Consider the following 13,182-nt stretch of genomic DNA (forward strand, 5'->3'; position numbering starts at 1 on the left):
ATAGCTGAACCCAGGATCTTATGCTTCCTGTAACCAGCAGTTTGTCAACTGAACCAGCTTCCCAAGCCCATGACAGAAAGAGAAAACACAGCACAGAGGGCCACACTGGCAGGCTGTATCCTGGAACTGTAGTTCCAGTTCCCACAACAGTGCCATGCTCTCCCCTTCCTGTCCTCCAACCCCTAGATGTGCCCTTTTTCTAGTGTGACACCAATCACTCATACACATAAAATGCAAGCTTCACTTCTGTGTACACTCCTCCAACCTTGGCTCCCCTCCATGCCTGACCCCATGAAGGCTCCTGCAACAGGCAGTGGTCCCTCTTCTTCCTTGACTAAATCCTAAGCTCCATACGGTGACAATGCATGAATCACTTCCCTAAATTTTGATTAAAGTCCCACAATAGAACCTGGCACACAGCAGGTACTTAATAAAGACACTAAACAAATGAGCACCTAACTGAAGCCTCAAGTCTGAACTCCTGGAAATCCTTAAAAGCCCGCAGGTACTCCAAATCAATCCATCTTAACAAAGGCCATAACTATCCATCTTTACAAATGGGTGCAAGGTCAGATAAGAGCATTGAACCCACCGTCTGCATCCAAATGACCATAGACACCTACCAGTGCACAGCAAGGAAAACTGAGGCTCAGGGGAGTTCAGTCGCTGCTGGACTGTAGCCCCATCATCTTTTCTGGGTTTTAAGCACTGGGTAGTACACCTTACATTTGGTCAGTAAGGCAAGTGGCTCAGCTTTTTGTCTTTGATGGTCAGCAGTGTCTGGGGTTTACGTACATAACTAGTTCCTGAGGTTCCCAAGCCCATAGGTCATAGAGAATCCCACACAGCCTCTGAGGCTTGTGGTCATGTTCTCAGCTCCAGCCAAGGCTCAGGAGGGAGTGCTGGCTGACCTCATCTGTACAAACCCTCAGAGTTCTAGCTCAGCACCACACAGCTTTTGAGAAGGGATAAAGATAAAAGGAGTACGTTCTCCTTCACTGCAGACAGATGTTGCTGCCGGGGAAAGCATAAGGCAGTTGACAGACTGCTGCAGAGAGTGTGCCTAGGGCTGCAGGGGCCCCTGCTCTCCAATCTGCAGGGGACATCCTCGTCATCCCATTATGGACATTCAAGGACTATGTGGAAATAGGCAAGAGTCACTGGCCAGCCTTAGCATTGATCTCTGAAGTTGTGCTTCCAGGATGGCTATCCAGTCAGATCATCAAGTCAGCAGGGCTTCCCACTGGCTTGGGCCATCTCAGTCTTTCAGAACATACTCAGGTCCTACCTGAGGCACACAGAGAAAGGCTTGTGTTTGAAATAAGTGTTGAAGTGTCTGAAAATGGTGAGGGCTAACTAAATCCTTCTCCTGCTGTCTGTGCCTTCCTTCTGCTGACTGGGGTACATGCTCCATCCTGAAATTCAGCTTCAATGAGGCTGGGAGAATCATGGAGCCTAGAGGAAAAGGTTCCCTGGGTGTTTTAGGGTGAATTGTCTAACTTCTATGAACCCAGTCTGCTCCATGAACTAAGGTGGAGATGATAGCATTTGGTATCATGATAGCATTTGGGAGGAGGGGCTGTTGTTGGGTTGTATGTTAGTAGTTCTGGAGTCACCCCTGCAAGGCTGATTGCTAAGCCAAAGTTGGTGCTGTTTGACATTGGCACCTCTCAAAATCTCACAATGGGGATCAGAATGATCCTTCCTCCTGGAGCTCAAGGACATGATAGGATAGAAGCACATGACAGTTGCTCATGCCAAGAGTCATGTCTACCAGAGGGCTGGAAACATAGCCACTCTGTGTAGGTCTTGCCAAGCATGAGAGCTGGGGTGATCTCCAACCCCACAGGAACTGGGCATGATGGTCCGTGCCTGCCATCCCAGCACTCTGGAGGCAGCAGGACTAGAAGCTCAAGGTTTGGTTGGTTGGTTTGGTTTTGGTTTGTCTCCTATTGTTTTGTTTGAGCATTTTTAATCTTTCTTGTCTTTTGTTTTTATATTATGGTTTCTGATTTTGTGTTTTTATAGATTTGGATGTGTGTGTATGTGTGTGTGTATGTGTAAGGGTGTGTGTATATGTGTGTGTTATGGGTGTGTATGTGTGTGTATATGTGTGTCTGTGTGTGTGTGTGTTTCTTGTGCCTTTCTTCCTTTCTTAATTCTATTTGGTTTGTTTTATTTGCCTGTTTGTTTTCTGAAGAGCAAGAAGGAAGGATATGGAGTTGGATGGGGGAGGTAAAAGGATCTGGGAAGACACTCTTACATGTGCCAACAAGATTTTGCTGACAGGACCCTGATATAGCTGTCTCGTATGAGGCTATGCCAGTGCCTGGCAAATACAGAAGTGGATGCTCACAGTCATCTATTGGAACACAAGGCCCCCAATGGAGGAGCAAGAGAAAGTACCCAAGGAGCTGAAGGGGTCGGCAACCCTATAGGAGGATCAACAATATGAACTAACCAGTAACCCCCAGAACTGTGTCTCTAGCTGCATATGTAGCAGAGGATGACCTAGTCGGCCATCACTGGGAGGAAAGGCCCTTGGTATGCCCCAGTACAGGGGAATGCCAGAGCCGGGAAGTGGGAGTGGGTGTGTTGTTGAGCAGGGCGGCGGGGGGTGGGGGTGGGGGTGGGGGGTTAGAGGACTTTCAGGATAGCATTTGAAATGTAAATGAACAAAATATCTAATTTTAAAAAGAATTACAAAATAAAATAAAATATAACAGCCCCCCTCCCCCCAAAAAAGGATCTGGGAAGAGATGAGGGAGGAGAAAGATCAGAATGTATTGTATGAATTTTCTATAAAAAATTTTCTTTTTTATTTGTATTTTTGATGTGGAATTTTACATAGTACTTCAGGCTGGCCTTGAACTTATAGCATAGGTTGGCCTTAAACTTCTGACCCTCTCCCTGCCTTCTGTGTGCTTCTATTAGAGGTCTAGACCTTCTTTATGAAGTAGTGGGTATCAAAGCTCGGGGTTTGTGTGTGTGCTAGGCAAGCCCTACGCTGAGTTGTTTCTCAGCCCTGGTGCCTTTATTTCCTGGCCTAATATAGTAGTGTTCTTTTAAAAAGGTTTTCAATAAAAACCAGATAATTATACTTCAGAATAAAACTGTAAGAGAAGCAACGTTAAAACCCTGTTAGCAGCAAGGCAGTGACTTATTCCAAACACAGCCTTCCCGTTTACACACTGCTGACCCCAGGCCAACCCACCAACTCTTGATTTTTTTAAACTATATTACATGTCACACACACACACACACACACACACACACACACACACACACACATTTATATATCTTGCTATATTCTAAACGAGTTGCAGAATTTTGAACTTTCAGCAGGGTTATGAGGATGCTAATCAACCCTCCTGGGTGCCCCCACCCAGCTCCACTTGATGACATCCTGCATAACTGGAGCATCTCTCAGAGTTGAGGTGTTCTACTCTCACGGTGCTGTCAGTGTTAGCTAACCCAGGGAGCTAAAGGCCATCCTTTCATTGTCTCTTGTGTGCTTGCTTTGCTAACATCCTTTGAGCTATTCAGGATCCCTTCTTGCATTCACTCCTGTCTCCCCATCACCTTCCATTGTCCACCCTGTGCCGGTGTACCATGGGATGGCTAACGCGCTGCACGCAGCGCACTAAGCTACAGTAGCACCTGCTAGGATCCTCTATGCTAAGCCCTACCACAGCTTCCTCAGTACTTACTATTTGCTAAAGGTAATTAGAGATGATGCAAATGTCCCATTTCTGTTAAAAAAAAAAAAATCTGCCCCTCTTCCTGTCCTGGCTTGTGGCAGCTGCTACTGTGTGATCCAATGGTGATTTCCTATTTCTTTAGGATTCTTCTAGAAAAAAGAATTGCACCTCAAATTGACATTTCTAGTTATAACAAGATATCCAGGATAGGTGGACATGAAGAAGTCAGAAAGTGAGGCAATCCAGTGAGCAAAGAGAAGAGCCAAGTTGGCAGGCTGACCTCGAAAGACAATGGACTTAGGAAAGTAGATAGTGTTTATGGTTCATAAAACTTACTCGACTTTTAACTTGAAGCTGAGATCACTTTTCTTTTGAAATGCCACATCTAGACCTTTACAAACTGTCTAGAGTTGTCCTACGTTTGGGTCATTTTTGTCAAGATCTTGAATAATGTTACCTAGACCTGGGGTCAGGGGAACTCTGTCTCAGCAGAACAAAAGCCACTGGCAGCTGCTTACCATGGTGTCCAGCGTCGTGTCTCCAGGCCGGAGCTGCACACCCGGCGTCTTACCGAATCTCTGGAAGGCAGTTGAGGTGCTCTGCAGTGAAGCTAGGAACTGACCTCGGCCTTCTGCTGAGCCCTGCCCAGGGAGATAAAATCTGGGCTGTCACTGTTGGGAACAAGCAGGATTGCCACACAGCACCCCAGGGGCGCATATCACCACCGCTAAGCTCTCTCAGGAGTTGAGTGTGAAGCCCAAACTATGCCCTTGAGGTGTCAACATAATAACTGTGCCATGCTGTTTCTGCGGAAGCTGTACTCCAGGGAGCAGAGACCAGCAGAGCTCGAGGGGGCTGGCCATACTTTGTCATCTGTGTGTGTGTGAAGGTGTGAAGTTGGGAGTCTTGTAGGATGAGTGTCCCAGTCCTGCCAGACCCTCAAGACAATGGTGACTCTTTCTACTGATTCTGTTGTGCATGCCCTTTCATCTGCAGAGGGTCTCTGGTCTCAACTCTCTCTTTCCCTCTCCCTCTCCCTCTCCCTCTCCCTCTCCCTCTCCCTCTCCCTCTCCCTCTCCCTCTCCCTCTCCCTCTCCCTCTCCCTCTCTTTTCCTTTCCTTTCCTTTCCTTTCCTTTCCTTTCCTTTCCTTTCCTTTCCTTTCCTTTCCTTTCCTTTCCTTTCCTTTCCTTTGAGACAGAGTCTTTAAATAGCTGTGGCTATCCTGGAGCTCACTCTGTAGACCAGGCTGTTCTTAATCTCACAGAGATCCACCTGTCTCTGCCTCCAGGATGCTGGGATCAAAGGCATGCTTGGTTCTTTCTGAGATGCAGAAATTCCTGCCTGCTGTTTGACAAAGCCATTTCTCAGGAACTACGAGGCCTGAGCACACGAGGGACTGAGTCCAGCAGGGCTGTTTCTGAAAGTCATGAGCACGTTCCCAGAAGCCTGAACTTGGCTTCAAGTATACCCCTCAGGAAGGCTGTCTCTTACAGGGTGCTGTCTACTGGGAGGCTTCTAATTAAACCACTTTGGATGTCATCCAAGGAATGCCTGCCTCAACCAGCACTTGGCACTGTCATGCTATCATGTGGAGTCCACTGGGGCCTGAAAACTTTATTCTTCCACTGAGTCACTGCTATGTTGAAGGCCCAGGTAAACTGTTGCCTGAAGTCTACTTCCTGAGTATTACTTGGAGTCACAGATGAGAAACCCAGCCACTAACCAGATCCCCTGAGTATCCCTCCGAGGCTGTTCCAGTGACCTGGCATCTGTGGTGCGAAGGCAAGATGACCAATAAATAAATGTCACAAACCAAAGGAAGAGGGTTCCCAGACCACACGAGGGCCACAGCACCCTAAAATCTGACTCACAGTTAAGACAGCATCTCCCAAACTTGACTACGCAGGAGGCTGAGATGGTTCACTGAAATCAGTGCCCAGACATACCTCTGAAGGTACCTGGCCACGTGTCTCAGGAGCTCCAGCCTCCTCTCAGCCCTCTCCCACCCAGCTGCAGCTCGCCTGAGAAAAGCTTTCCTGGCATCTCTGTCCTTGACTTTTTCCAGTGTGTTTGTTCCTGTCTTCACTGGCTGGCTCCAGCTATGCTCTGGAGAGGCCAGACCCTCAGAGACACCAGGACTGAGGGAAGCTGCCTCTTCACTCCAGAAGAGTGATTTTGTGTACTTGCAAAAGCTAGAAGACTCTGTGCTGATTCTCTGTGGAGAGGACGTGTGGTCCTGAGAAAATGTCTCCAAGATAGATGATTTCCATAATTATGCTTCCCAAACCTTCCCACCACATTCAGCTGACAGCTCTTTCGGCCCTGCCAAGTGTACTTGCTCTGATCCCCCCCTCTTACAGCCCTCAGCCCCCTCCCCGCTTTTACAAACACACACAAACACTCATGCTCACACTTCACAATAAGCAAATGGTTAAAAAAAAAACCAACTCCCTCTTTCTTTTTCATGAAGCAGATGGTAGGTCTCAGGAACTTGGTGGAAATTAGGCTTTCTGATTTTCTAATAAATTTTAGCATCTCACATAAGAAGCACGAGCTCATTTTCATTCTGATGTTAAGTACCATATGGCCCATCATCCAAGGAACGTGGCAGCTTCATACCCAGAGTGATGTGGAAGGGAGGAGCGTCCCTATGAGGCCAGTGTGTATAAACCAATCGGATTCCAGGGTGAATGCCTTTTGATAATAATATTGTATATGGCAGAGGACTAATTATCCCTCTTTTATGGTATGTGTTAATTTTCTCTGCCAGTTTCCCTAATTACAACTGCCACCCAAAGGACTACTCTTTGTAAATACTCTGTAAACATTTGAAAAGACACAGACAGCGTGTGCATGAGGAAGGCTGTCCCTGGCTTTCGAAGCTGTCTGCAAGATTAGCTGGCATCTCGTAGGTTTTTCAGATGCATTAGCAGCTGGGGAGGACTTGTTACTGTATGGGAAGACACCCCTCCGTTCCCATGACATCACGGGCTTCCCTGTATATTCTGGGATCATTGTTTTGAGAGACCAGTTTTTTGGCTTTTTGGGGGGTTGAGAGGGTTTTATTATTTTGTTTTGTTGTTTTGTTTGTTTGTGACTTCCTTTGTTGCTCTGAAGTGAATAGTCTCACAAATTACGGCAAACATATATGCTAGCATAACTCATACCCAGATATAAATGGAGTGTCTGCATTGTCCAGCAAGTTCCCTTGGTGCCCCTATTCAGCCACCCCCAACCTCTCCCACTGCGCTCCTCACTGTACCTGTAGATGGGTTCGCTTGCTCCTAAACTCCGCTCGCAGAGGCTCATACAGCACACCGTCTGCTGTGTCTGACATTTTAACTTTTAGCGTATACTCAGCACACAACACTTCAGACATCACCATCCTTTCAATTAGACAGGTGTTTGTAAATACAACCTCATCACACACACACACACTTCTGATTACATGTAAGCTGACCCAGCAAGACAGACTTAGCATCCTGTGCGATGAGAAACAAGCTTTCATTGTTTAGAGGATACCACATGCTTAAATAAGCTTTAGCTATTGGTTAAGGAAGCAATGCTGGACAAGGCATCTCGCAGGGGCAAGGATCTGCGCGGGCGGAGAAGTCCCACCCTTCTCTGGTTTGACTGACTGTTTTCCCTTTGCATCTGTGTAGCATTGTACGCTATCTGATTGACTCCCCTGGCGTGGCTAACATCTCACTGACAGGTGGCTAAGTGGGGATAAGTGGGCTAAAGGTAAGGCTGGGGTAAAAGCCAGGCTTTCCAGCCAGTCACCATGGGACTGGCTATTGGCCTTGCCATTTGGAACACTGGGGAGGGAAACTGTTCTCCATAGTAGACTGAGCAACAGGGCAAGACCCTGTCTTTAAAAACAAAACAAAATGAAACAAGAGTGTCGGGAGAGCAGCGTTGTGATTGGTGCTTGTAATCTCTAGGACAGCTGAGGCAGGGGAATGGGGAGCTCAAGGCAGTAAGACCCGTTCTCAGAAACAAACAATAATTATTAATAATGATGATAATGATAAATACAGTCTGAAACAAAGGCTCCACATTTCTTCCAGACCTATCTCAATAGTTATTAATTCAGCATGCAAAAGTCAGAGGAGCCAATCCCAGAAGACAGTCCATCCCCCTAAACAGCCACAGCGGACAGCCGTGCTTTAGACCCATCACAACAGCTACGGAAATCATTTGCTTTTAACCACACGCTGCGCAGTACTGGGTCCCGCACATTCCTCCTGGTTTAGGATAAATCACACAAAACTGCTGGGTTTTCACCAGTGGGTGTGAGCAATGTCATTAGATTCTACGTAATTTCCTTTCCTCCTTACTGTGACCCTGTAAAGTTGGTCCTCTTACCATTAACTCCCTCGAAAGACAAAACAGTGGTGCAGAGAAACCAGAGGTTTTCTTGTAGCTGCCACACTGCAGCAGCTTAGTGAATCAAGTGATATCCCTTTTCTAGGAAAGTCAATAATACTTGACTCTTTCAAAAATAAATGAGATGGATGGATGGATGGATAGATGGTAGATAGATAGATAGATAGATAGATAGATAGATAGATAGATAAAAGCTCTCTCAATCAGGTACACTGGAAGATGGAGTTTTGATTTGCATGTGGACCGGGACTTGGGCACTTACTCCTTTCATTTCGCATCAGCGCCTTCGCTTGGGATCCAGAAAGCCAGAAAAAACATAGGCTTTTTCCACAGTGAGGACGTTCACCCACGAGCCCAGCTCGCCTCCAGGCGGCGTGAACCTGCTCTACCTCATCCTCTCTTCAACTTGCTTTTTAAAATTTCAGTCGGTGGCCGACCAGGAATTGTTGGACGCGAAGCGCCATCGTGTGGCCAAAGTTATGTATACCTACAGATCCTAGTAAGGTAAGGGCGATTGATGTTCATAAATCTAAAAGCATTGTGATGTGCAGGGGCTCATTTGAGACCAAATTCAGTCTCTTTCGAGTTTAATTGAATCTGATTTACTTGATAAAGAAGAAATCAGGTGACCTGATTGCAAACAGGTCACACTGTACTTTGCAAACAACTGGTTGGCACTTGAATGCAGATGCTTTGAAAACCTGAAAAATGTTAGCTGCAATAGTGACCACGCCCACTGTGCCTCAGCTGCTGCTGTGAGGACTCCTGCTTCTGCTCAGACCTGATTCTACATCGGGAGCTAGATCCAGGAGCATCATCTACAGACAGGGAGGTGGCGGTCCGGGAGGGGACAGGCCTGTGACTTTGGGGGTGGGGTGGGGTATTTTCATCACAGTGTCTTCCTGAAAGTGATTTTCTTAAATCATTCTTCTTCCAGCAGCGCTTAGAAAAGCATTCTTAGAAAGTTTCTTCCACTACTGTTTTAAGTGTGTGACAAAATGAATAGCCTAGGTGATAATTAATATGCCTTCATTATAACCAGCTAATGATGACTATGGGCCCTGCACTCTGACAGGCAGTGATCATCTAATTATCACCTCAGCACTCTAAGTTAGAACGTTACAGCTGTGCATGTGAGGTGCACTGACGTTCCAGCATCATTACAGAACAGAGAGTCTGAGTCCAGCCTGGGTCTTATCTCAGGCAGACAGCGAGGCCAATGATGCCAGGCATGTTGGCACACATCTTTAACCACATCTTTAAGGCAGAGGCAGGATCTCTCTGAGTTCTAGGCCAACCTACTCTGTGCATTGCATTCTACACCTATCAGCTACATAATGAGGCTGTCTATAAAAGGGGGAGAGAGGCTAGAGGGATGCCTCCACTCACTGTCCTAGCATAGGAACCAGGTTTTAGAGCTAGCAGCTACATTAGGTGGCTCACAACTATTTCTATCCCCAGCTCCAGGGGGATCCGGTGTCCTCTGCCTCCCTAGGCACCTGCAGACACAAGGTCCACATAAACTCATGCACACACACACACACATGTATGTATAAACACATACGTATTTTAATTGAAAATAACAGAGCTAGGCATAATGGTTCAAAGTCATAATCTAAACTATTAGGAGATCGTAATGATAATAATTGTAATAACAACAACAATAGTAAAGTATCATGATTATACTAGCTTCATATTTGGGATAAATAAGACCTTACGTGTCCTCAGCACACCCACAATGCTAACTGCTTGCTTTTCATTCATCTCTCACATCCATCTTGCTCTTCTGCTCCAGGATTCACCGCAGTCCGTGTCGGGCATCTCTGATCACTCTGCTCGGCATTCGCGTCTCATGAATGAATTTAAGCTCTGAGTTGCTTCGATCCTGCCTCACAGCCTCCGGCACAGAGCATGCGCAATACAGCCTGTCTTAGTTAGGGTTTTATTTCTGTGAACAGACACCATGACCAAGGCAAGTCTTATAAAAAGCAACATTTAATTGGGGCTGCTTACAGGTTCAGAGGTTCAGTCCATTATCATCAAGGTGGGAGCACGGCAGCATCCAGGCAGGCATGGTGCAGGAGGAGCTGAGAGTTCTACGTCTTCATCCAAAGGCTGCTAGTGGAAGACTGACTTCCAGACAACTAGGGTGAGGATCTTATACCCACACTCACAGTGACACAGCCATTCCAACCAGGTCACACCTATTCCAACAAGGCCATACCTCCAGATGGTGCCACTCCCTGGTCCAAGGATATACAAACCATCACACAGCCTTAGCCCGAATCCCTCTCTTTTCCCCAGACTCTTTACACAGTGATGCCCCTTGCTGTCTCCAGACCTTATCTGAGTTCTTCACTTTGTTCATTCAGACCAACTGTCCATCAAGCCATCTACAAGGTGTGATTAGTGAGGTTCCAAGCACTGCGGACAGTAGCCCAGGCTACGTTCTCCCTCTTGCAGGTCCAAGTGAAGTGGGGCGTGTTGGTGTGTGAGTGGACGAACTCAGGTTAGGTCGCTGTGAGCACAACCAGAGGACACCTGCTGGTGAGCTAGAGAGTGGCGCTCACTGGTGTGACTGCAAGCTAACCATGGAGAACGAGAGGAGAGAGGAGACCGGTAGAGTCAGAAAACTTGCTCCAGCCAGCCTTCTGCGACTAACTCAGACTTTCCTGTGACAAGTCTTTGGTGACATCTTGTGATACTGGACGCGTATGGTTGAAAAATGAATTCTCCCCCATCCCCCAAAGATGCTCACTTAACCCCAGAACCTAGGAGCAGTACCTTGCCCGACAATAGAGACCCTGATTATTTGGTTAAATGAAAGATTTTTGAGATGGATTGAGTATCCTGAATTATCCAAATGGGAGGGACTGATATCATTGCAAATGTCCTTATAAAGAGAAGGCAGAGGTCAGCTGGAACTCTGAGGAAGCAAGAGGCTGGGGTCATGCAAGGAAAGGCCACTAGCCAAGGAATGCCAGCATCCCCAGAGGCTAGGGAGGGTTTCAGAAGGAACAAGCCCTACCGTCTCTTAACTAATATGGCTGATTTGGGTTTCCCACTTCCAAACTTTAAGGTAATAAACTTGTGGGGCTTTTATGCTTTTGTATTTGTGATAATTTATTTTTTTTAAATTATAACTTATTTGCAATAAATAACAACAGCAAGAGATAAATCACTATGAAAGACAACCAGTGATGCGAGAAATACAGCCTTCTGTTAGAGATGTTCTGGTCTAACACCAGGTAGCTGTGTTCTCAGTTGTTACATAGCAACCCAGTGAGGGAAGTTTACATGGGGATGAGAGGGCACAAAGCCAGTGGCTAAAGGCCAGGGAGTCTCATTTTTCTTTAAAATTGTTTCTTTCCTTCATTTCTTTCCTTTTTCCTTCTGTTCCTTTGTGGTGTGTGTGTGTGTGTGTGTGTGTGTGTGTGTGTGTGTGTGTGTGTGTGTGTTCACACTTGTGCAGGTGTGCTCATATGTGTCTAAAGGACAATATCAGGTATCTTTCTTTGGGTGCCATCTACCTTGTATTTTGTCTGAGCCAGGGTCTCTCACAGGTCTAGAGCTTGTCGATTAGGGTCGCTGATAGACTTTGGTAGTCCCAAAGATCCACCTGTCTCTGCCTTCCCAGTGCTGGGATTGCAAGTGTGTGCCACCAAACTTGACTTTCAGAATTTTTGTTTTACTTAAAAAAAAAAAGTTGGAGTGCTCAGAGGTTGGAGAGCACTGACTGTTCTCTCAAGGTCCTGAGTTTATTTCCCAGCAACCACATGGTGACTCACAACCATCTGTAATGGGATCAGATACTCTCTTCTGATGTGTTTGAAGACAGCTACAGTGTATTCATATAAATAAAATAAATCTTTTTAAAAAGTTGTAGGGAGTTGAACTTAGGTCTTTCTGCTTACATGAACTTTATTGAATAAGTTTTCTTTACAGGTATCATCTACCCAAACTAAGACAGTTTTAACCAGCTGATCCCCTGAAATAACTGGATGCCTCAAGACGGACAAGAATCAGCCAGAGCATCTTGGTTTTCCCAAACTGTGTTTTATTGTTTCCAGTCTGACTTATCTTAGATCCATTGTATTGACAAGATTCATGAGCCCAGATCCTGGGATCTACCATCAACTTCAAAGAAAAGTTGTCCCATAGACATGAGTACACCTCTTAGAACCATGAACATGAGTACACCTCTTAGACAGCAGGCTGTCTTACTAAAGACAAAAGCTTTTAAAACCCCAAGCAAAGTGGACTGGTATAGCTTTGTATCCCAGAGAAGAAACCCCAGAGAAAAAGAAAGTTCGCTGGGCTCTGAGCATCTTCTCCATCTGGCTCCCTTGATTTATCTTTAGACACAAGACCCAAGTTTGTTCCCAGCAAAGAGCTTTCAAACACAGAACTTTAAAGAAAGCCACATTCAGGGAAGAAATCTGTGCAGATGGACCACAGCATTAAAGCTGTATACAAAAAAAAAAAAGAAAAAAAAAAGAAAAAGAAAGAAAAAGGAAAAAAAGGGGAAAAAAAAGCCTCTGGAGATGTTGCTGTTTTGGTTAAGCAACAAATGAAAGAAACCTCCTAGACAGTGTCATTGGCACTTGAAAAACAATGTAGAGGAGGACACAAAGGACAGTTGTGTGGTCACCTAGGAAATGTTGGCTTGATGTTCTTAGGGCTGCTGTATAGTTGCTCTCACTTTTCTTCAGAGTTAAAAATTCTCAGCTTCAGACACAAAAGATAACATAAATAAGGGTTTTAATTATTACTATTTGATTTTTAAAAAGCAAGCACCGCACAGGACTTTATGCAGTTGTCATAAAGCCTAGAGTGTGCCTGGCTTGATTTAGGTGGTGCCTCTCTCTCTATGTCAGTTTCCCTATCCCAGGCAGGCTAACATTTATGGGGATGCTCCTTGAAAAGTCATCCTTGTATAATAAGATGCCGGAAGTCAGTGAGGAATGTCTACCGACACCCACAACACCTCCCCACCAGCACACTTGATCTCAGCTCTCTCAGAAGCTGGGCAGGTATAGGCCAGGTATGATGGTTTTATTGAGAATGGTTCCATAGGCACATCTATTTTAA

At 45.8% G+C, this 13,182-nt stretch overlaps 1 protein-coding gene and 1 long non-coding RNA gene across 6 annotated transcripts in view; one reads left to right on the forward strand and one right to left on the reverse strand.

The window, feature by feature from the left end:
* Positions 1 to 7,180, reverse strand: part of Gucy1b2 (guanylate cyclase 1, soluble, beta 2) — an 83,357-nt gene extending 76,177 nt beyond the window's left edge. For 2 of the 5 annotated variants that reach the window (XM_011245061.3, XM_006518985.4), the window contains exons 1-2: positions 6,965 to 7,180; positions 4,220 to 4,342 (exon numbers count right to left, since the gene is read on the reverse strand). In XM_011245061.3, the coding sequence (XP_011243363.1) occupies positions 4,220 to 4,342; positions 6,965 to 7,087 (246 nt within the window). In that variant the 5' untranslated portion in view covers positions 7,088 to 7,180. Of the gene's footprint in view, positions 1 to 4,219; positions 4,343 to 5,648; positions 5,879 to 6,964 lie in introns of those variants that run through there. The other 3 variants (NM_001204340.1, NM_172810.3, XM_006518987.4) reach the window with 2 other exon arrangements.
* Positions 7,181 to 7,355: 175 nt separating this feature from the next.
* Positions 7,356 to 10,069, forward strand: Gm41172. Its single transcript, XR_874685.1, has 3 exons — positions 7,356 to 7,446; positions 8,517 to 8,595; positions 9,887 to 10,069. It is a non-coding gene; the product is annotated as a predicted gene, 41172 (long non-coding RNA).
* Positions 10,070 to 13,182: the final 3,113 nt, after the last annotated feature.

Source organism: Mus musculus, chromosome 14 (assembly GCF_000001635.26).
Source record: "Mus musculus strain C57BL/6J chromosome 14, GRCm38.p6 C57BL/6J".
NCBI classification, from domain to species: Eukaryota; Metazoa; Chordata; class Mammalia; order Rodentia; family Muridae; genus Mus; species Mus musculus.